Source organism: Watersipora subatra, chromosome 8 (assembly GCF_963576615.1).
Source record: "Watersipora subatra chromosome 8, tzWatSuba1.1, whole genome shotgun sequence".
Taxonomy (NCBI): Eukaryota; Metazoa; Bryozoa; class Gymnolaemata; order Cheilostomatida; family Watersiporidae; genus Watersipora; species Watersipora subatra.
In genome coordinates, this window is record NC_088715.1 from 14,497,784 (window position 1) to 14,522,113 (window position 24,330).

The 24,330-nt window shown below is 36.1% G+C and overlaps 2 protein-coding genes across 2 annotated transcripts in view; both read left to right on the plus strand.

Moving 5' to 3' along the window:
• Positions 1-207: 207 nt before the first annotated feature.
• On the plus strand, positions 208-9,614 carry LOC137401993 (uncharacterized). Its single transcript, XM_068088463.1, has 4 exons — positions 208-331; positions 3,437-3,692; positions 7,509-7,825; positions 8,917-9,614. The coding sequence occupies exons 2-4, from the start codon at positions 3,437-3,439 to the stop codon at positions 8,986-8,988; spliced, it is 645 nt and encodes a 214-aa protein (XP_067944564.1). The 5' UTR covers positions 208-331; the 3' UTR covers positions 8,989-9,614.
• A 9,826-nt stretch (positions 9,615-19,440) lies between these two features.
• The window catches only part of LOC137402315 (cyclic nucleotide-gated channel alpha-3-like), a 29,851-nt gene continuing 24,961 nt past the window's right edge, over positions 19,441-24,330 (plus strand). The window contains exons 1-2 of the mRNA XM_068088812.1: positions 19,441-19,481; positions 19,624-19,756. Of these exons, the coding sequence (XP_067944913.1) occupies positions 19,441-19,481; positions 19,624-19,756 (174 nt within the window). The remainder of the gene's footprint in view (positions 19,482-19,623; positions 19,757-24,330) is intronic.

Consider the following 24,330-nt stretch of genomic DNA (forward strand, 5'->3'; position numbering starts at 1 on the left):
TCAATAACTAAAGCTACCTTACGAGTATATGGAAGTTTTGTTTAAGCTATTGTGTCAACAATTCAAAGGTCCTAATGCGTCATGCTCCAATTATAAATGTGAATTATAGAGATAAGAGACAGCTAGTTGATGCTAGTTGTTTGTTCAATCATATAGAATGAACTAAATATAGTTCACATGATGAAAGAACCTTATCTTTAGTTGCCGCTGTCTCCATCGAAGCAGATTGATGCTCCGGCTCAAGGCGACAAGAGTTAATCTGAACAGCAGTTGATCCAAGGCTGAGAAGAGAAGTGAGAGCGCATCAAAGTAGACCTCAACATTGTTTAGAGTGAGTCTTATTTAAAAGTTGCTAAAGCTGAGAAACTTGTTAATATGAATAAACATCACCGGTAAATAAACAAAATTGGATACACAGGTTGTGAGAATGCTGTAAATTGTCAATGTTTCTATTGGACATCATGCTCACAGCAAGTTGTCATCAAGTTATCATGATCACGGGCTAAATTAGTCTTATCAGAGTCTTATCGGAGTCTTATTAGTCTAAATTAGGCATTAACCGTGAGGAGTAGCTTTTGTGTCTTTTTGGTTAAATATCGTAAACTATGCAAAACTTCCCATTTTGGTTGATATGCGAGTCTGTTTCCAAGACTTTTAATTATAATCAGTTTTTATAAATTAACTTCTAAACGTGGGTTGAAATGCTACAATTGAGAGGCAATATCTGTATTTCAATAGTTTAATGAAATTTAGGTAATTAAATCTTGAAAGCTTATAGATTGAAGTTGTGTTTGCTGTTGTGTCTTTATAGCTCATTACTTGTCTCCACATGTTTCGAACAAAAATATTTTTGTATTTTCTATAAAGCACAAGTTATCGATGTGACCAGTTCAATTCTGAGCTCAATTGTAATAAAACAGAAAGAAAAGTTAGATTATCATAAAACTTACAGTTTTTTCTTCACATATATTGTCATTCAAACATACATGTCGTTCTTTACAGGTGTCAAAAGAGAAATTTTAAAATTAAATATTTAAAATTTAAATTAAATAATCAATATATGAATAGTTTTGTTTTTGTTGCAGTATTAGCTGTAGGCTTCAATAGGCTTGCTTTTGACGGGATGAAAAACATTCCTCTGCATTCAGCTTACTGATCTTACAGAAAGAAGAAAGCGAGAACAGCATTCTGAGTTAACGCCTAGTTTTATCGCAACAATTGAAATCATCTATGAATCATCTAAACTATTCTATTGACTAAACCTGTTTTATCGCATCCCTAAAATCTGTTATTCAAAAGCATTCTTGGTTCATCTGTGAATCAAGTAACTACTTACAATTTAGTAGCTACTAGGAGACAGACGCACTATGCTAACAGTGAGTTTAGAGTGGAGACTGCGTGCTAACAGTGAGAGAGGGAAAGAGAGGGAGAGGGAGAAAGGGGGGAGAGGGAGAGAGAGGGGGGAGAGAGAGGGAAAGAGGGGGAGAGGGAAAGAGAGACGGAGAGAGAGAAGGGGGGAGAGGGAGAGAGAGAGGGAAAGAGAGGGGGGAAGGAGACGGAGAGAGAGAGACGGAGAGAGAGAGACGGAGAGAGAGAGGGGAGAGAGAGGGGGGAGAGAGAGGGGGGAGAGAGAGAGGGGAAAAGAGGGAGAGAGAGAGGGGGAGGAAGGGGAGAAAAAGAGGGGGAGAGAGAGAGGGGGAGAGAGAGAGGGGGAGAGAGAGAGGGGGAGAGAGACAGGGGGAGAGATAGGGGGAGAGAGGGGGGAGGGAGAGAGGGGGAGAGAGAGGGGGAGAGGGAGAGAGGGAGAGAGAGAAAGTGAGAGAGAGAGAGAGTGAGAGAGAGCGTGAGAAAGAGTGAGAGAGAGAGAGAGAGAGAGAGAGAGAGTGAGTGAGAGGGTGAGAGAGAGAGAGAGAGTGAGAGTGAGTGAGTGAGAGTGTTACCTGTGTATCTCAGTGAACTAGTCTGCTACAGCGAGTAGTTGAATAAGCGTCTCATTCAAAACTTGAAATATGCCCTTAGCTGTTAGACTTGTACATATGAGTGCCTTAACTTTGTTTTTTTTTTTAAATAAAAAATTACTATTCTAAGTAGAGTTGTTAGTAGTATTGCTGTTGGTAGTACTTGTCATACACTATTATCAGTAGTAGCGAATCTGCCCTCAGATTTGGGACCAAAAACTATTTACTTACGAATAACGATTCATGTAATTGCATTGGAGAGACTACTAACAAGCATAGCTAATTGAGTTGCATAAGAAAACATTAACTAGGATCAAATTGAGAGAACTCCTTTCTCTGAACTTTTGACTAATAGCATTCTATTTTGTTGTTTCAGCAATCACTATTCTATGTTGGGTTTATGACTGATACAAGTATGATATATTTATCAGTTTGTGGTGTTGTTATTTCACAGTGTAACAGATGACCAGATAAAAACCCCTAGTAGTAAAAATGTGGAAACATTACCCCTGTTTTTAGTTACGTATATTACGTTAGAACGTGTATATTCATTGCAGCAGTAAGTTTTTTGCCAGCGCAATGATATTCTAGCCACACAGAATTCCAAACTACGGCGTTTTTTTGATGGCTGCGATTAACTGTTCGTTTTTGAGCTTTTAAGAACTTGTTATCACATTTCCACATATTTTGCACCGACAACACAGCAGAATAAAACATGGTGAATGTTTTGATACCAAATAACTGGAATGTGAATTTTGTTGCAAGTAAACCTTTAAGGTACCAATATTTATACATAAGAATTCCTGATGCTCCTGGTATCAACTCTAGTTTGACCAAGTACAATATAAGACAGACAAAAAGATGCAACATTGTAGTTGGTCCTGCCTCGTGCATCTTCCATAGCATACCAAAAAGTGGACCATACTGAGGAGAAAATATCTTCCAAGCTAATATGCTAAACTAACAGCATGATGCAATGATATTGCAATGCAAATTATGCAATGATATTCTAGCCATGCAGCAATCTGTTATGTGTGATGAGTTTTCAGTGTTGAACGTTTGCTGCTGTTGTTCAGTAGAGAGAAGTTTTTCAACAGTTGGCTAAATGGCAAGAAAAAATATTTTGCTGAACCAAAAAGATGTTGATAGCAACTTTGTGCTGGCCTTCTAGGCCTACTATAATATAAGTTTTAGTGTAACTTCAGCTGCAAATTCTTTAATATGGAAATTACTCACTAAAACTCTACTGAAAGTAAACTAAAATTAGACTTTCTGAAAGAAGGAATATTATGCAATGCACAATGAATTGAAACGAAAAAACAGACTTAACTAACATGTGTCAACAGGTGTTTGAAGTTATTGAAAGTCGGTACTATCTATATTGAATATAACAGTGAAAACTTGTCATTCAATGCAGTAGGATATTCATAACATAGCCCATACTCTGTCAGCTTTGACTGACCTGCTTTCTGCTTCAGATGCTTCGAGAGAGAAACAAACACATGTACGTGATGATCACTGCTGTTATCATCGGCTTCTTGTTAGCCTGTGTTCAAGCTATTCAACAAGATCTGAGTCATAGGGCATGTGATATGAATCGAAGGCAATGCATAAAGAATTACAACCCTGATCAATGCTTGAAAGTACACGGCATTACTGCTGAACCGGATATCTTTTCCTGCGGAGAAGTTTGTTCTACCTTGTATGATAAACAACTCTGCAATCTTTGTCCAAGTAAGTCAACACCTAACTCGTTAGGCATATGACTAATCACTAAAAGACAGAATAGCTAGCAGAAGATCTTACTATTTTAACAAAAGGTGGATCAAATAGCTATTTAGTAATCTTAAAAAGCAGCTATTATAAGTGTATGAGAGAGCGGGTTTGTTTTAAATGGCAGAGTGGCCATCCACAAATATAATTCACAAAGGGTGTGGCTGAGACTAGGCAATATTAATCATTGGTTAAATGCCTGTCTACTTCAAGGTTAGGTAGTGCCATAGTAGGTCAATAGACGCTTAAAGATTTGGTTGCGTCAAATTTGAGTTGATTTTAAAAGAAAGTATTTTTCTTTGTCTATCAGTTGATATGTTGTTTGTTGCGTTAGGCGATCTCATTGTCAAGATATTTGAAAATTAACATCGAATTAACATCGATTAACATCATTTTTGGCTCAGGCCAAAAAAAACATGCCCAGACTTGCCCAAAATGATGTAACGCGTGATACAGCCTGTCTATCTCTTGTATTCACATCGGCTATTGCGATAAAAGTCTAGTCCTACGCGGCTCTATTGGCATATATTTTATCTTGTATTTGCTCATGTTGGCTAGAATAAAAAATTAAATCAGGCTACAGATACATTATTACCAATGTCTCCCTGCCTCAAAAAAGGGAAATTAAACACTTGTCATATTAGCTTCTTCTAATTGCTGTGTAAACATCTTAGTACCAATTACCAATTCTACCAGTCTACGGTAATTATGTCAAGCAAACTATGTAGAATAAGGTCTTTGTATTGGCACAGTTCTGTCGCTACCCACACTAATGATATACAGCCCCCAAAAGCTCCACCCACATGATATCCATCACCTATCCTGGGGAGGAGGCTGTATATCATTGCCCACACCGGAAACTAGTTTCTTACTAAGTAAAATAAGCAAGCTGCGTCTTTGAAAATAATACGTGGTGAAACCAACTACATCCCTGAAAGTCATGTACATTGTATAGTCGACTGTCAACGTTATCGAGTCATTATTGGTATCAATTTGTAGAAAAAAATTCACTGGTCACATTTGATTAGTTGATTCAAGTACTAAACAAATGGTCGAGCTATGCAATAGTGCCTGTCCATGCAGCTCTGATTACACTTCATAAATCCATCTATCAGACAAGATTTCAGCACAGGTGTCAACGGGGCTAGGATGTATTCAATGTTCTGCAAATCATGTTTTGCGTTATCTTCAACAATATTATTTTATTATATGATTTTTACAAGAAGAAAAATTTTCATCTCATCATAAAGCTTTTATTAAAAATATCCATCCAAGTCGTGGCCACTCACATAGTTTCAGCTCATACAATAAGACAAATTCATCTACTGCAGCAAAATCAAACAAAACAACATGGTTTATGCAGCACGCATTCAAGTCTCTCTTTCCCATTTATGGCAGCTTCCACACTGACAAAGCTGCTTCGGCTGGTGGGACCACATGAACATCCTGTAATCAATAAAACAAATGTAATAAATATATGTCATTCATAGATATGTCATTCTAACGCGTATCTACTGAAAGCTTTCAAATTGGGAGTTAGATAGATTGCGAAAGTAATTTTAAAAATGAATAAATGTTTAACAAAAGCATAAGTACACCAAGCCAAAGATTCGAAGCTTTGGTTCTTGAAGTTGGAGATGTGCATTGATCAATCAATTCTCTTCACCTTCTACAAGTGAAAAGTGAACATCTAAAGTCAAATCATAAAGCTAATTTCCTACCTTAAACTGCCAAAGAAAATTTGAAGCAAATATAGCTCGGTGAAACGATAAAAAATTATAAAACGATGATTGGTGATAGCAAAAATTTATAATTCTATTAATTAGTAAATGCATTCGTGAGTACTAAAATTATTACCTTTAGTATATTCATCAATCTAAGCCATTGTATTGCTAAATGCTATCGTGGATTAAAAAGGAGCTGTCAAGAACTTACTGTACATACATGTACGTATCTCGCACACGCGCACAGGAAATTACATTATAACCTCAAACAGAGAAATATAATCTGAATTTAAACACAACAGTATATCTATAAAAGACTCAAAGTAAAAGATAAATTCACCTCCATTCTCCTATCTTCTTCTGTAGCAATTTAACCACCTGATGCTCAGAAAACTTGGAGTCACTTTCGCGGTAACCTTACAGTAATTTTTACAATTCTGTTGTTTGTCAATAAAACGTGTTGATCGAGTAATTCATTAAAGTGCCGATGTTAATTAATTTAGTAAATATCGATGTTCATGCGATTTAATAATAGAGTAAAATCCCTAAATTTGAGATCACGGACAACGCGTTTTACGAGTAATAACATTTATTACGACCTATATAAAAATTTCGTGCTGATGATTGGCTAATGAAGCGATCTTATATTTGTCGCTCGTGGAATCTTTTCGCGTGTATCACTAGTTGCATCACGAATGAAGCACTCTCTGGAATCTGAGCTTTTTAAAAGATGACCTCATTCAAACGCATATATCTCTGGACAGGGTTAGTCTACAAAGACAAAAATGACATCAAATTGTAGCTGATGTTTTAGCCTTTTATCGGTCTTAATTTTATTAAATCGACCTTTTTGACGCAACCACATCTTTAAGTCTTTACGATCTTTCTAGCAGACCAGTGTCTGTGAGCCTCGTGTTCTATTTTTATGACAAGTTTTCATAGACGAAGTAATACTATTTGCCTAAAAGCATAGATGTATTCTCTGGTAAAACTTTTTAGCTCCGTGACAAAGCTGAATATCCAGATTTACTTTCTGCCAGTTTTAAATCCATAGCTCAGTATCAATAGAATCAGGTGCTGCTAGAGTTATGCATCCATAGATGTATTTCCGTCATAGATGTTATTACTGGCTGGCTGTCTATAGCGGTTTCCCGCTAGGTTCAGTAGAATGCGAGTAGGATGGTTGCGATGCACTGATTCTATAATTAATTTTATTAATCATCAAACCATGAAATCTACAAGTATCAAAGGCAACAATAACTTAAAATTGAAAAGAAATATACAGTTTTCAGAATGCGTGTAAAATTATCGCAATTACAATCGCAAAACAAACCTTTTGCCATTTGCAAACTCGCAGTACTGTTGCTGTTAAAAATGTGATAAAATGATTGCAATTCAGAGTTTACTAATGTTGCTCCCTGTAAAGTCAGCTGTGAACTGATTGCTCTTGCTGGGTGGCGGATTGCCAAACACTAAGAAAAACACTGCTAAAGGACACAGGACTGGTCCACTCTCACTCCCACTGGTCTCAATTTGGTCAGATCTCCCCTTACAATCACAAACCAGGCACCGCTGCTCCATGCAGCGACAGTGTTCATTGCCCAAACTTGCCCAAACCAATCCTGCCTAAACTAAACTGAGTCACACTTTAGCAACAAGTCAAATTATTATTTTAGTGAGATTTGGTGTCACTGAGTACATAAACTAACACTGTTGGGTAATAAGTGACGCTTGGAAGCCGCTCAGGCCTGCCAACTCTCAAGCATTGGGCATGAGGTGAGACTCACGCAATCTCACCAAAGAAAAAAAGAAAATGAATGATACTTGCGTGAGATTTTTGCCCAAATTTCCACAATTTTATATATAATATCATTGATACATCAATTGTCCCAAAACCAAATCTCATGCATTGCCCTACTCTTGGGTTGGCAGGCCTGAGTACGTTACGCGTGGCGCGTAATCTTTTACATTTTCTTATGTTATGTTTACACGCGTAGTTTGAGTACAATGGCTAACAATCATTAGTCTCTATGGAACTGGTTGTTTGTTTTAGAGGAGTTTGTGGCGCTGAATAAAACCTGTGAAGATCGTACAACGGAAGCATCTTCACAAGCACCATCAACTACCACAGTTATTCCTCGAACAGTATTGAGAACTACTCTGTTTGCAACCAGAGCATCAACTGTCATAGACAACACTTCATCTGCTGAGTCCGTGAGAAATGAAGACAAGACACCAGCAATAAGAGGACTCACCATTGGCTTGGCTGTAGTAGTAGTGTTGCTGGTCATAGTTGTCATAAGTGTCGCCATTTATTGCTGGAGGCAAAAATGTAAATGGAATGATTCCGGCAGGTCAGGGAATGACGAGGTTAGTTCCATAGAGTTATCTCCCCCTAGAGTGATAACAGAGTGATAAAAATTAAGTATAATTTATTTTTATAAATAATAATTAATATAACAACATTTGCCACTCTAACTTTCAAACTTTTTGCTTGCTTACATCAAGCAAGGATGTGCACTAACTAGCGGATATCTTTGCTTCAAGCTAGTCTATGTATTCGATTGATATGTATTGAAATCTAATGTTACATGCAAGGGCTGTTTGTGGACTGTGGTGTCGATGAATCACTCTATCACCATACAATGCCAATACTTTCAGTTGATGGCAGTCGATTAGCTTCCCATCACACTAATGTAATACAACCCCAGTATGACTATTTATCTTATCTATGAGTAACTGATTGCTTTAACTCACTTACTTAACACTCTATTCAGTGCCTTTGCAAGTCATGTAGGTATGGAATTGCTTTAAATAATAAGCATACATTATATAAGAGTAATAAACTATAATCATCATTTTTTTAATATGAGCATTAATTACTATCTTAACTGTGGAAATTCATGATCCTTGTTTAACCATTTTCATGGCTGATGTTATTAATCTAGTCAATCACTACGATTGACTAGCACAAAAAAGGGGCATAGCCTAAACGCTCCTTGCTGGCACAGGAAACGCTCGTGTTGTTATCACTCTAGGGGGAGATAACTCTATGGTTAGTTCATTTGATACTAGCTAGTACTAGGAGCATACATCAAAAAATTCTCATGAGGTTTGATGTGATATCAGTATGCCGTATGACTAGCTATACAGTACATATGCATAGTAATTCTCATGATGACGTGTAATTTAGTCTTTTGTGTATTAGTGTATCTAGTGATTCTTTGATGTGACATCAGTATGACTGGCTGTACAATACATATATATCGTAATTCTCATGAGGTCTGATGTGATATCAGTATACCGTATGACTAGTTGTACAGTCAATTTATCTTTGTGAGGCTTCACTAGGAGAATTTGCGAGACTTCGTATGACTACTGTGTATGTGAGTGTATACATACCTTCACATACTTTTTGAGATTGTACTAATAAAGTTAACATTTTTATGACTATGTTTTAGGTAACTGATGGACAGCCTTTACATGAATCTCCAACCAGTGCCGAGGACCACGACACACATCTAAATCTGTAAGGTCTAATCGGAGGTCAGGTCACGCTGCTTGCCTGCTACCAGTATCCCGTGTAATCTGGTACCACCTGTCTCACGAGGGGATTGGTAGAGATCCCTCTGGGCGGATGAATTTTACCCAAATCAATGGCTATCTACCAGACATGGAGTTGGAGTCCCATAAAGGCGTTGGATCTCTGCACTGCAAGTTTCTCCGGCAACTCCTGCACCTGGACATATCCTCAGACGTATCGGCGGTGCCTTTCCTCTGAACCCGGATGTCTCCGGATGAGAGAAGCCCTTGAAAAGTGTTAGGACCACCCAAGGTAGCTTAAACTAGTCCTGGTAGTGTGTTTCTCTACTCCACTTTACTTCAGATAAGGAAACAGAGAACATGAGAACACTACCAAGCATTGACATTACTGTAGAGTTGTGTTCTGGGTATATAATATTAGGCTGCCGCTTTGTTGTGCAACTCTAAACGGCTTTATTACCGTAAGGTAGGATAGGATAGCATAGGATTGATAATGAGGTAACATCATAGATATAGTAAACCCTAGATATGCGAATAATCAAAACAAGTGAGGCCTATAATTACCATGACGCAATGTCATGGTGATTTGTAAAGTGAATCAGCTGATCTACGAACTCCTATTGACTTAACACTAAAAACTGCTCAATTTTTCCATAGTTTGTGCACGTGATACTGCATGTTTTATTTAAAATATATAAAACTGACTTTGGATGAGAAAGGCAGGAATCTTACACGCATGGTAATGGATAATACCAATGATTTAGAAGCTTCTATATCATTGATAATACAAAGAGTGATCAAATAGAAATTAAACTAATAACGAACTAATGAATCAAATGAAATTTAGAAGCAGTTAAGCTGGACCACTGTATTAAACACCCATTGAACATGACTGAAAATCACTAGCGGAGATAGCTTTTGTCTAAGGTTGGTTGAACTAGATTCCTGCTTTGAAGCGGCATAGTGTGTTATAATTTTCAAAATTTACTATAGTTTTGAGTGGATTGGTGGCATGCACTGTGCATGTGAAACCTTGATTGAGGTTATGTAATAAGACATGTTATTGTCTGTGTTGTTACTTGTTTAATCACTCTCTGTGTGATACCACAGCTCTCCATGTGTGAACGTAAGCACTTTTCTGCAGCAATACATATTCAACCTACCAATGGGTTTGGTGTCACGAATCCTTCTCTGTTTTTAACTGTGATTAGGGTTATGTCATCACTACTTCTACTTCCCACTACTTCTACATCATTCAAGAACTTGATACAGTCATCACATTTGAGCTTGAGACTTCTGATGACATAACCAGCTGAAAACTAATCAAAGGAAATTGAGTCAAATGGCACTCACTTCATTTGTTCTCACACTCACTTCATTTGTTCTCACACTCACTTCATTTGTTCTCACACTCACTTCATTTGTTCTCACACTCACTTCATTTGTTCTCACACTCACTTCATTTGTTCTCACACTCACTTCATTTGTTCTCACACTCACTTCATTTGTTCTCACACTCACTTCATTTGTTCTCACACTCACTGTTCAATCACCAGTTCTAAGTGATATACCTGGGTCCTTTTCACAGCTATTGTTAGTAGATCTATTTAAACTTAGCTCTGCTAGTACAAGATAGAGTAAATTCTTGACAAGAGTGTAGAGTCAAGATTATTAAAAGGCAGTATCATTATGTCATTTATGCTCTCTGCCAACTTACCAATGTACTGACAGATATCTGCAACTGGTTTGGTGATGTCAATGATTAGAACGAATTCCTCATCACTGAACTCCTCATATTCATCTTCCTCAGCTTTTGTCTCTTCCCTCTTCTTTCTAGCCAAAGAATGTAGTAGGAGTTGACCAGTTTTTCAGCCCTGCTCACATCAGATCAATACAGTTAGCATTAGGACTTGGTGTGATATCTGCTTTTATGAGCAGTGCTCGAAGTGCAGATCTAAAGCACTGCTCATTCGGGTTATTGTTGTAGCCACCCTTAGACCGTATCTTAAAAAACAGAGTCTCAATATGATCCTTGTTGATCTTAAAGGTTAAGAAGTAGTTGGTGTAAGGGTAGTTGCTGAAAAGATATTGAGCAATTTTATGCACAGATTTAGCTGCTGACTCAAAACCAATGATGAAGGTTTTCCTATTATTTTCCACTAGCAGCTTTCTGCTTGGTGTCTTTAATTGGCATAGATAGCTTATGATATTGTTGAGAACTTCTTGTTTTGAGTTGAAGTTCTGTCTTGTTATGGGCTCTTTATCATCCTTGCCATATGGGTCATGGCAATTCAGGATATCAAATAAGGTGTCAACCTGTAACAAATAATCTTGTTAGGAAAGCATATTTTCATTTTTATATTTCTTACGATCATTTACAGAATGATCACTTCAGGGGATAGCGGTTGACTCATTAACATAGGTGCCAAGTGGTGGCATGCTTTGACAGACAACTCCACAAAATGCATATTTATGATGTTTGATCTAGCAATTAATTATGATTGCAAGCAACACACTGAAAATAGTTTACAGGACACCTGACTCTGATATTGCTTGCTAAAGTTGCAAATGAAGTTCACTGTAGGCATTGCATCTCGGAACATAGGGTCTGTCTTACTAAGATATTCCAAGGATTCTGCTACAGACCGACTGAGCATCTGAGCTGCAAGTTTTACTTTCATCTTACTGTCCTTCCATTTCATATGCTGCTTGGTAAGCTTATTAGCAAGTCGCAAGCCCATTTGTTCTTGTAGCTCATGAAGTTGTTCAATGTATTTATAGTCGATTACACCATCTTCTGATATGAGTCGACATATACTACCTAAATCATTTCTTGATAGTTTTAGCATATGAGCTGGATCTAGTAGTGTATGTACAGTTATATCCAGACTAGGATGCTGAAAGGATGGTTTGTCAGGGATTGAAGCACCAAGCTTCTTCATAGTTGCAATATTTGCCTTTGCACCATCACAAGTGAGGCTGATGATCTTTATGCCATGCTCTGCAGTCAGCTTCAAACACTGTGTAACCAGCTGGGCCTGCATATCGCTGTAAATCTTATCAACGAAGAAGTAACCGATTAGGCTTCTCTGCTCTCCGCATGCTGGTACCAGAAGAAAGGCTAAAGCCTCAGTTGCCATCTTGTTACTATCACCAATAAAAACGTGATCAAGTACTTCAATTGTTGCCTTATCTACAATCAGCCGTTCACGAATTGCCATACTGTCAATGACAAGGCTGTACAAATCTGCAGTGGCATTTTTCAAATTCTTGATGACATTTGTGAAAAAGCCAGGCTGGCTCGCTGCTGTTTCAAACCATGATCGAATAGTGCGTGAATTTGACAATATAAATTGTGTCCGCAGGTATTCATAAGCCTTGAGAGAATAATAGAACAATGTTATGGCAAACTCTTTTACCTTTTTGCTGCAAGTCTTTTTAGTCTTTCTAGCTTTGTTTGTGGTTTGTTTGACAATAATTCTCCTAGACATCCATCCATCAATGTAACCTCTATATTGTTAAGTTTATTGGCCTTTTTCAGTACTGTGATCAAATTATTTTGAATCCTATTCCTCTGCTCTAATCGACAGACTGTCCGCTGTAGAGTTTTGATTCTTCTTATTAATATTGAGATACGTGTGACAGCAGGCTGTTTAGGTCTACCACCACGCTGGCAGCTCATTGTCGAGGCTGTAGGTGTGTCCTGATCGTCAGAAGCTGCAGGTTGCTCATCATCATGAATAGTAGTATCACTAGGTGAAGTATTTTCAGGGTCAGGTATTATGGTGCTGGCTGTTGTCTGAGATATTCTTCCATGTATTGGCAGGCTTTCTGTTCTTATGGTTGGTGTTCGTCTTTTCACAGCTTTTAGCTGAAGGTAGATTGAATAAGCTGTAAATATTGTAGGTATTGCGTCAGATTTTAGCCTTGGTTTTCTTTTAATACCTGGTGGAACTTTGTGGCAGTCTTTCTGAAAATGTCCACTGCATAATACAGAGCTTGATGTTGGAGTCCAATCCTGCCTCCGCACCGCCTTTACTCAAGCATTACAGGTTTCAGCTCGTTTCTCATTTGGAAAGCGGTGAAACGCTATAGATCTGGGCATTTCTCAGGATTGCTTGAACATCCATAGGCACAGCACCAGCTGCGGCTTGACTTTTTCTTAGCCTAAACATTAACAATACATACATGTAGTAGAATGAATATCATTACATTACTTGGAATGAGACAAAAAAGATATTTGATCAATCATGCCAAGCTAGATTACAACCCTATCAGCTGAGAGACAAGTTTGGAATATGTGTTGTTGTAATCAGACTAGACACTCTTTCTTTTGGTTGTCCCAAGTATTCATTCACTTCACTTTCAATTCAGAATAATCATAGAAAAGTATGTTCGTTGTTATGAGACCACGATAAGACAAGTAAGTTCAGTTGGTAGTTAGTTTGTTTCCAGTAGTTTCTTACAGCATGAACCAATGGTATAGTACATGTGCAAAGGTTAGGTTTACCAAGTATACTTAGGGTGTTGTAGCTTCCTCTGAAAACATTTCACTAAAAATTTGGTCTTATTGTTACGTTTATGACTTAAAAACTAGTATGACAAGTATGCTTTCACTACTAAACTCATTGCTCAGCTGAAGGCTCTGTTGCTGTGATGCACATCACTGCGACTCAACATCGTGAGAACGATAGCCAATTATATGCCTCACTTTTGCTCCATTGTAACGATAGCTATTCGCCAATCTAGGGTTTACTATATCTATGGCTAACAATAAGGTCACCTCTGATGACATACTGTTTATATAAACAAACACTATAGCATAACACTACAATTACATGACAGAAGCATGCCACTACTACTACTGATGCTCTGTATTTAATCTTTTCTCTTATAACATTCCATTGTCTTTTGTTTAATCAGGTGTAAACAACTCAATTTTTGTTTGTTCAAAGTTTTATGTCGCATATGTTCTTTGTACATGTATGTTTGTATCTCATTCACAATATAGACATCAAAATCTATTTTTCAAACTCAACCATCACTTGTTCACTGCTTTCATATGGCCTCAATCTAATAGCAATCGTAACAGTCGACTGTAATTAAGAGTCTTTTGTTACCAGTGAGACTTACTGAATTCACATCATCCAATGAGCACTGTGCATCAGTTAGGGTGAGCCTAGCCTGGGCATGGCTCTCTTGGGGATGGGGGGAGAAAGAGAGCCTGGGACACAGCGAAAAAAGGTAAAATAGCTTCTGCAAAACGAGCGACATATGTTACATATGACGCTCATACTGATACTAATGGAAGCGTGTCGATAGATTCAGATCTCACGATGTATTAGATGTGGCGCGTTTAAAAGCCTATCATCACGGTCGCTTGACTTGATCTAGTGAAAGGCCTTATGTTTTTGATAGGCTGGGTAGTTATGTAATGCCCCGTTTGATAACAAAACAATAAGAACGATAGGTTACTATTCCCTTGCGTTTTCTCGTTTGCAGTTTCATTTCATATACTGATAGAAAATGGAGCGATTCAAAAATCATCTATCAAAGCTAGGCATAGTCACACTGAGACCAGAACAGTCTCAAGCTTAACAACATATTATCGCAGGTTTGACCAATTTATAGTTCTTTCTACTGGCTTCGGAAAGAGTATTAGCTTTCAGATGGCACTGTTTTGCAGTGGTAGGTCCGAGTTGTTCATAATAACTGTCGCGAGTAATCCTAATACTCGCGAGTAAAATAAAACTGAGATTAATTTTTACTAGATGAACTTTTCTTTACTAGCAGCGTCCGATTCATTTTAGTTGTTCTATTGCTATTCATTTGCTATGTTTGTATTGTTATTGTGACAATTTTTTGTTTAATTGATTTAGTTTTTTATTATAATTAAATAAAAACATAATTACTTCAACATATGAAATAATATAACTCCCGTGATTGATTTATTATGCAACCAACATTTCATACTTACCAACCAGCGTTTGTTTGCTGCCAATTCAGATTAAAAATAATACATAATACACGCATAGATCATAAATGAGACCGTCACATGATACTCCTTCAGAAATAACGATTGTGATATTAGCGACTGTAGAAGTCGACTTTTAGAGTTGTCTTCCCCGGGTGTTGCTATGTGTCCCAGGCTCTCTTTCTCCCCCTTCCCCAAGAGAGCCATGCCCAGGCTAGGGTGAGCGTAAGCTGGCGGAAAAGAACTTTATGATCGAACATGATCATAAACAAGTCATGATCAGAAGCAAACTAAACTGCTTGCTGCCATGTCAATGTAGAGGTAGCTCAGGAAACTTGTTTCCATCATCCATATTAGGGTCTCCATCATAATAGAGCCTCGACCTGGGGCTCTATTATGATGAGACAAAAAACCTAACAATATAGACTATGGCACCTAGTAGTTTAACGGTCAATGCTGGACACACTGCAACAAGCCTTCTCGAGTGATAGCAAAATTCATGGGCTTACTTGAATGGCCTGACATGAGCTTTATTTGTTAAAAGTATTTGGGTGGCTGAAGACACTTTTAAACCCTCTACTTGTGGGCGATGAAGGTAAGTATGACAAAGTATCTGAATTATCTGAAGTATATTTCAAACAGAAATATCTTTATATTTTCTATAAAGCACAGGTTATCGATATGACCAGTTTAATTCAGAGCTCAATTGTAATAATGCAGAATGAAAAGTTAGATTATCACCAAACCTACAATTTTTTCTTCACATATATTGTCATTCAAACATACATGTCGTTCTTTACAGGTGTCAAAAGAGAAATTTTAAAATTAAATATTTAAAATTTAAATTAAATAATTAATATATGAATAGTTTTGTTTTTGTTATAATAATTGTTGTAATAATTATTTGATACTTAAATAAAAATATAAAATGTATTGTTTTTCTGTGTCTTTTTGAGTGAAATGCTACAATGGTTTTATGGTTCTAATGTAGTGGAAGTGTAAGGTAATGTAAGTGTAATGGTTAGCCTCTGGACATTGAGTTCAATTTCTCCCAAGACAAATTTTGACAAAGTGACACTTCTGCCCCACAAAATCAGGCGGTTGCTATAAAGCACAATTCAGCCAATAAATCAATCAATGGGGATGGGCACTACTATAACTTTCCTTGACATTGTTTTGACAGTACCCACTGTAGCCAGTGATGAGCCCAAGTATCAATGCTCACAGCAAGGTCTGCAAGTAATTATCTCCTATGAACTCTATTTTCTTCCAAAGGTCAAAACAACAATTATTCTGTCAAGACTCACTACCTCAAGCAAAAATAACAATATGCTTGTATACTTAGCCCTATTTGTTATGGCCTTACTAGGTTCAATGAGTATGTATCTATTAGGCTGCAGTGGTAGCTCTTTCTGCTGGCAGGGGGCTCAATAAACTCTCTTCTCAGGGCTTTATGGCTTCCTGGCTTTTACCTCTTTGGGTGAATCATATCTGCTGTGTATTTCCTCGGCAAACTGTTTGTTGCCGGCTCCTTGACTGTCTTGGGCTTCTGTTAGTCTTTTCTTGTCTTGGCTCCTTTCTTGTGCTGACCCTTTGCTGTCTGGCTCGCTGCCAGCTTCTCGCCTCCTTCTCGTCGATTTTGCCCCTCTTTCATACTTGTCCTCGAGTCATTGCCAAATATTATTGGTTGGTTGTGTTTTGCTTTTGGTTGTTGCATCATTTCTCGCATAATTTCTGTTTCAGATTCTCTGCTGTGAGCTAAAATTCATTACTGTTTTTGGAATCCCATGATGACAAGCGAAAAATATTTTAATTCCAACAACAAATTATACAAAGCCAGCCATAACTCAAAGATTAGTAGTAGTAACATTGTTAAATTAATTTTGCAGTAATCCTCATTTTAAGACGCTACTAGCTAACTAATTGATAGGAAGCAAGAAAAACATTATAATTTTACGTCATTATTTTCACAGCCATTTCATCAAACTTTTTGCATAAAATACAATATCTTTGTTGATGAAAAATTATGCTATATTTTTCCACTGCTATACAATACAACATTTTCTATATAAAATGATGTTGTAAGCTATATCTAAATATACTAAATAAAGTGTTGTAAATAATTGTCGCGCTGATGACTGGCTGCTGATCTGGTGCGTGCTGACTGTTACTTCGCTCCAACAAGTCATAAATCTAGCTGGCTCCTGTAATATTGGTGATATACCTCTCCTTGTGCTTGACACTCTGTAGAGTTGTTTGCTTCACTGAATAGCCATTAGTAATTGTTGTAGCCAGTTAGTCTCTTTCATATTAGGTGGTGTTGGTCAATAATAATCATGATTTAGTAGCAATTTTGTGCTGTTTTTCATTCATAAGCTCTTCATTATAATGATCAGACAACTCCCAATCCAACTGATGTCCCATATACAGTCAAACATGGATAACTCGCCCACGGATAGCTCGAATGCATAGTTAACTCGAACAGTTTCTTTGGTTCGTTCCCACGTAATGATAAATTGCTATAGATAACTCGAACTCAACACTGTTAACTCGATCTGTTTTTTGCCCAATTGCTACCGAAGCGGTTGTTATCGCTTTAAAAAATCACTTTATTCCAAGCCATAAAAGTGAACCTCAACTTTTCGTAATTCATAAGCGTCGTTATTACCACCATCGGCAAAATATTTTTGTCAACGACTTTTCTAAAGGTTTGGCGAAATTTGATTTATACCAAACATTCGCTTAGCGATCGCCCTTTGGAAGCAAGGTAAAGTGAGGTAATCTTTGCATAAACTTCAAGAAAAATCAGCAAAATTGATCGTGGGTAAAACACTCAAAAGAAAAAGATGTCTTTTCTTTTGAGCATTTCAACAACGATCAAGTTTTGCCAATGTCAATCTAAAAAACGTCCTAGCAATAACATCACCTCAAACAACAAACCAATCTCAAGTGATAGAAAAATCTCTATACTTTTTGATAAAAACGTTTTAAACTTTACATTAGAAGCATTTAATTTGAAACAAGCCATTTGTGCTTTTGATTTATATTATAGTTTGTATATGTACATGTATCTACTAATAAATAAGTAAATACATGGACTTGTGACAGTGCTCTGATAACTTGAACGCTCTGATAATTCGAACACTTTTGCTCGGTCCCGTGAAGTTCGAGTTATCCATGTTTGACTGTATTCCAATTGCATCAGCTGTGATGGTTGGACAACTCCCATGCTTGATATTTCTAGCAGGATAGCAATTGCCCTAGATTTTCATGTTTGCTTGTTGGTGTATTGCAGTGTTTGCTGCAATGTTTTGCAGTAGTTGTGGTGTTCCGTGATCCCGCAATTTATTATATAGAATAACAAAATGTCTAGGTCAAAAAAGCCAACTATCTGTTTCCTTAGCATTTAACTTTTAGAATAAGAAAATTTAAGTCATCTATAGTTTTAATTTTTACTCTAAACTCATTAAAAAGTGATTTCCAATTACTCTGCTCGTTATTGTTTTGCTTTAAGCTAGATTTGCTCATCCTTTTCATCTAGTATTTCTAGAATGATCTCTTAAAACAGAAATATTTTTTGATCAGCATGTTGATAAGCATAAATTCATATTTGTGTGAAATATGCATTTAAGTGATGAATTTTGACAAATATTGCATATCTACCTGTTAGTGGTTTTTAAGTGAGAATTGGGTATTTTTTGGTCAAAATGTCAATTTCTTTAGATCAGCCTGTATTTAGGGAAAAATTTGAGTTTCTCTAGTTATTAATAATCAAAAGCGAGTTGATATTTCCTTTGTCTACTTGGCTGGACCCTGATAGACCTTTTCCAATAGGACAGTTGGTGAATCAGATATTACCTTGTTCTGGTTGGACAAAATTGAGATTGTAAAATCTACAATCACTAATGCCTGGTTCAATGACTCACAAGGTCCTGCACCCTTGCACTGTTGCTTTTGTTGAGTACGCTCTGGGTTCAGTTGCCTCATACTGTGGTTTTATAGCTATCTCGGTTGGTATCAATCGCATACCTGCATAAGCTTTCATAGCAGGGCGCAGCGCCTCGCACGGCATTAGTCTAACCCAGGTATTAGCGTTTCTTAATGTTACCACTAACATTAGTACATACTTTCGATCAGATAGTGTATTAAGCGAGATTCCTCAAGATAAAGTTTGTTCCTATATTAATTAAATACTATTAGCATTGATTTCTACTGATAATGTTTAGCTTGCATACCAACACTTGTCTAGAAGGCCGCAGTGCAAAGTAGATTTGTCGATACGATTATTTATGATAATATAGAAAAGGCAGCGTTATCCACTTGCGGTTCCTTATCCTGTGCCAGATATATATTATGCGATGTGAAGACCACTTGTGGACGCTAATCAATACCCAGCTAATTGCATCAGCTTGCATTTCTCTCTTCCATCTTCTCATATCTAGTTCCTTCTTCACAACCCTCACTAGACATGTGGAAGTTTGCTCTTTATTCCTCAGTCAACACATCAAGGTACCTACTAGTGTTGATTTCTATGGCAGGTGTCACATCAAGTGTGAGTATGCAATAGCAGGATGTCTGTTTTGTAACTTGTTCCTGTTTCTTCATTTCTCAAAATTCTTGAATTTGCTGAATCTGTGCCATTTCTTGTAAGACGACATCAAGTGCCACAGCACAACAAAAGGAGATTCTCTGTGATCGAAGAAGGTAAACTGTTGGACGCCGTCAGAGATACAGAGGCAAAAGGAAAAAGTGAAAAATTGCTGAAGGATTCTTGCGGTAGCCATGTGAGTTATTATAAACATTTGACACACGAATGTAAAATGTTGGACGGTATAAATAGTTTGGTGCCACCACATTTACGCCTGATTTTTTATAAATCCTCTGTCATCAAATTTTGGTGGCTGCTTACACTGGGTTTAACTCTTGGAAGCAGCAGGCATGAAAACAAATAATATAAATGCATAATGTGTAATAATATAGTACTGTGTAATACAGGCTGAAAGTTAGTAACATAGTTGTAAATGATAAGCTTTTCATATGAATGGAGCAGAAAAAAAAAAGAATGTAAAACAGTTATATAGGGAATGCTGACTTTTTTTCCTCTTTCTCTTCATGTATTTATTATATAGAGAATTACAATGTTTCATTTTATTATATCATTATTCTATTTATTATTATAATAAATGTACATGATATACATCATAATACATGATGATATATTATATATATATTGTATAATATATATAATATATCATATAATATGTTTCATTTTAATATATCATTATTATATTTATTATTATAATAAATATATTATATTTACCATAAAATATATTATATTTTATAATATATAAATGTATTATATACAAATAATATACATCATGATATATTATATATATTATATAATATATATAATATATTTATATATTATAAACTAGAAATTCCTCTGTCATACAGCCCACAACCAAAGTGATAATTGAAAAAAAGAAAGGGTACTTTTGGTTGTTTAAAAAGGTAGTTCTCAGCAGGAATTGACAGAGTATAGTGTAAATGAGACTTGTTTGAAATAGAAATGTTCTAGAAATAGCTTGAAAAGCTTGGTTTAATACAAAAATAGATCACACCTAATCACACAAACAATCTCACCTAATCTACTTCTATCTCAAACCTGTTTTACAATGATAAAAAAATATTAATTTGAGCTGTAGGCCTAACCTACTGTAATGTATGTACTTTACCAACAACGATAAGGAAATAAGTTTATTATAACTCAGAAATGCAAAAGTAGAAGTAAAATGGCAAGCTACTGGGTACTATACACAGTTTGAAATTTGATTGCGTTGAATGTAGAATGGTTTTGATAGCGATTTTTAATAGAAAGCAGGTATTAGCCAGCCAATATTAGTAAGCCAATATTAGAAGTAAAATGCACTGATATTATTAGAATAACCAATATTATTAATATAGTAATAGTATAAAACCAATGCACAATTTTGTTTACATTTCAAAACGTCATAGCTAACAATATCAAGAAGTGATATTTATATAGATTTTTAGAAAATCTATTTAAAAAAGTGTTTGGTCATGACAAACAGCAATAATGAAAGGAAAGGATTCCTATTGTTTATATCTTTACCCCTGCAATAGGAGAAATGCAATATTAGAAGTAAAATGCACTGATATTATTAGAATAACCAATATTATTAATACAGTAATACAGTAATAATAGAAAACCAATGAACAATTTTGTTTACATTTAAAAACGTCATAGCTAACAATATCAAGAGGTATCAAAAATACTATCCAAACTTAGTAATAGTAATACAGTAATAATAGAAAACCAATGCACAATTTTGCAGCGATCTTTAACAGAAAGCAAATATGAGCGTTCACGCGTCTGAAAGTTTTCTGCAAACTGGAGCAAAATAAAAAAAGGTTCTCGTCATAAAGGGGCGTTGTAGTTCAGCCCTGGCTTGTACATAAGTAGTAAAGAATTTCGGCTAACGTTTTAAATAATGAAGCCTTCGGTGATTAGACAAAAACATAAGCTGATAAACTGTACCACAATTTCGTACCTATAAATCGGTCAACGCCTCAAACGGTCTACGTTTATTACAGAAACCTTCGAATAAATTCGATTACAAGTAAACAATGCCATAGACTGGTGAAATGTGCACGTTACTTTTTTGCGAAATGCGCACGACTTGATCGTTATATTCTCTGTCGACCGCCGTTTCAATTTCCGGTCTTAACTTTTATTAAACCAAGCTTTTCAAGCGTTTTGTGGCAATTTTCGTTCAAATTAATCTGTCAATTTGTGTATAATCCGATCAGATGGGTAAGTTTTAAGATAATACCGACGGTTTACAAAGACTTGGTAACATATTTAAATAGGTTTAAATGTGTTTTGTATCGTTATTATACTTTAACGACTTTACAAAACGATGCTTAAATTTGTTGATGAAATTTCTAGACAAGGGTTCGTCTCATTGTTGATGAATAATTTTCGTAAGTTGTGTGCACATGCATTTATCATAAAAACTCCCACACTTCGTTTCGCTCGTTTGGTCGTGGGAATATAATATATTTTATGATAAATATAATATGTTTATTATCCCACAACCAAACAAGAGCGAAGCGATTGATTGGGAGATTTATGATAAATGCACATGTGCACACAACACCCGAGAAATTATCCGTTAACGGCCGTCACCAAACCCTTGCAACGAAATCCTATCAACAAATTTAACAGATTCAGTAAAGTCGTTTAAGTATAATAATGATACAAAACGCATATAAACCTATTTAAATATGTTACCAAGCCTTTGAAAGGTTACCGCAAATTCCTAAAACTAACCCATCTGATCGGATTATATACAAACAGACAGATTAATTTGGACGAAAATCGCCACAAAACGCTTGAAAAGCTTGTTTTAATGAAAGTTAAGACCGGAAATTGAAACGCCGAGCGACAGAGAATAGAACGATAAAGTCATGCCCATTTCACGAAAAAATAACGTGCACATTTCACCAGTCTATAGCATTGTCGAAGGTTTCTGTAATTAATGTAGGAGTACTGAAATCGTTTCATTTTTGCCGATTTCAAAGTAACTGACATTTTAGACTCTTGAGTACTTCGGTATTCTAACTGATGTACAACGCAGTGTAAGTAAAGGAAATGACGATGATATTTTTTTCTAACGATTCTTATGAGATTTTAAGATTATGAGATTATACTTATGAGATTATAAAAACTATGACGTTTTTAAATGTAATCAAAATTGTGTATTGGTTTTATACTATTACTATATTAATAATATTGGTTATTCTAATAATATGGCCTAATCTCAGTGCATTTTACTTCTAATATTGGCCAATATTGCATTTCTCCTATTGCAGGGGGAGAGATATAAACATATAATCTTTTCCATTCATTATTGCTATTTGTTGTATATAATAACACCCACACCAAGTACATTACAGCTACCATTGCAGTTATCCTATTGCACTGCAGTGCGATTTGACTGCTAATATTGCATTTCTCAACCATCAGTACCCTTTCTTTTTTTCCAATATCTCTTTGGTCATGGGCTGTATGACAGTGGAATTTCTAGTTATAATATATTTATTATAATAATAAATATAATAATGATATAATAAAATGGAACATTGTAGTTCTCCATATAATAAATACATGAAGAGAAAGAGAAACAAAGGTCAGCATTCCTTATATAACTGTTTTACATCCTTTGTTTTTCTGCTCCATCTTATCCATATCTTATCCATGTTATATTATAATATATATAATATATTATAATCCAAGAGGAATATTATAATATATTTGTTATATTAATATAGTTAACATATTACATTACTATCTTTCCATGTATCCGTTATACGGAGGAGCGTAAATACAGACAAAGACCTTGAAAACTGAGAAAAAACATGTCTTGAATCATTTATCTAACAATATATAATGCATATAAATGTATCTTTTGCTTTTATTTTGTGGTTGTAACTACGTCTATCACAACCATTCCCGACAGTTCCCTTGTGTTAGGTTGGCCAGACCATGCATAGTGTATGAGACTTCAACCCTGGCACAATGACGCCTTGTAAGACCTATCACACACTCAGTTGCCTTGCAGCAAGAAGATCATTTGCAGATAGGCTAATTACATACGCTATGTTTATAAAAACTATCTTTGAAGTTGAAAATTCTGCTTGTGCAAGGCTCTATACCAGACTAACAGTTGAGAGTAGTTGAAAGGTGGTAGTAACAGTTGAGAGTAGTTGGAAGGTAAGACTAACAGTTGAGAGTAGTTTAAAGGTGAGACTAACAGTTGAGAGTAGTTGAAAGGTGAGACTAAGAGTTGAGAGTAGTTGAAAGGTGACAGTAACAGTTGAGAGTAGTTGAAAGGTGAGGCTAACAGTTGAGAGTAGTTGAAAGGTGAGACTAAGAGTTGAGAGTAGTTGAAAGGTGACAGTAACAGTTGAGAGTAGTTGAAAGGTGAGACTAACAGTTGAGAGTAGTTGAAAGGTGAGACTAACAGTTGAGAGTAGTTGAAAAGTGAGACTAACAGTTGAAAGTAGTTGAAAGGTGAGACTAACAGCTGAGAGGAGTTGAAAGGTGAGACTAAGAGTTGAGATGAGTTGAAAGGTGAGACTAACAGTTGAGAGTAGTTGAAAGGTGAGACTAACAGTTGAAAGTAGTTGAAAGGTGAGACTGACAGTTGAGAGTAGTTGAAAGGTGAGACTAACAGTTGAGAGTAGTTGAAAAGTGAGACTAACAGTTGAGAGTAGTTGAAAGGTGAGACTAACAGTTGAGAGTTGTTGAAAGGTGAGACTAACAGTTGAGAGT

What these genes read in the sequence shown, in the direction of transcription:
- LOC137401993 (XM_068088463.1), top strand. Translation starts at nt 3,437, where the DNA reads ATGCTTCGAGAGAGAAACAAACACATGTACGTGATGATCACTGCTGTT. An exon ending in ACTCTGCAATCTTTGTCCAA is followed by an intron (nt 3,693 to 7,508) that starts GTAAGTCAACAC and finishes TGTTTGTTTTAG; the next exon opens with AGGAGTTTGTGGCGCTGAAT. An exon ending in GCAGGTCAGGGAATGACGAG is followed by an intron (nt 7,826 to 8,916) that starts GTTAGTTCCATA and finishes ACTATGTTTTAG; the next exon opens with GTAACTGATGGACAGCCTTT.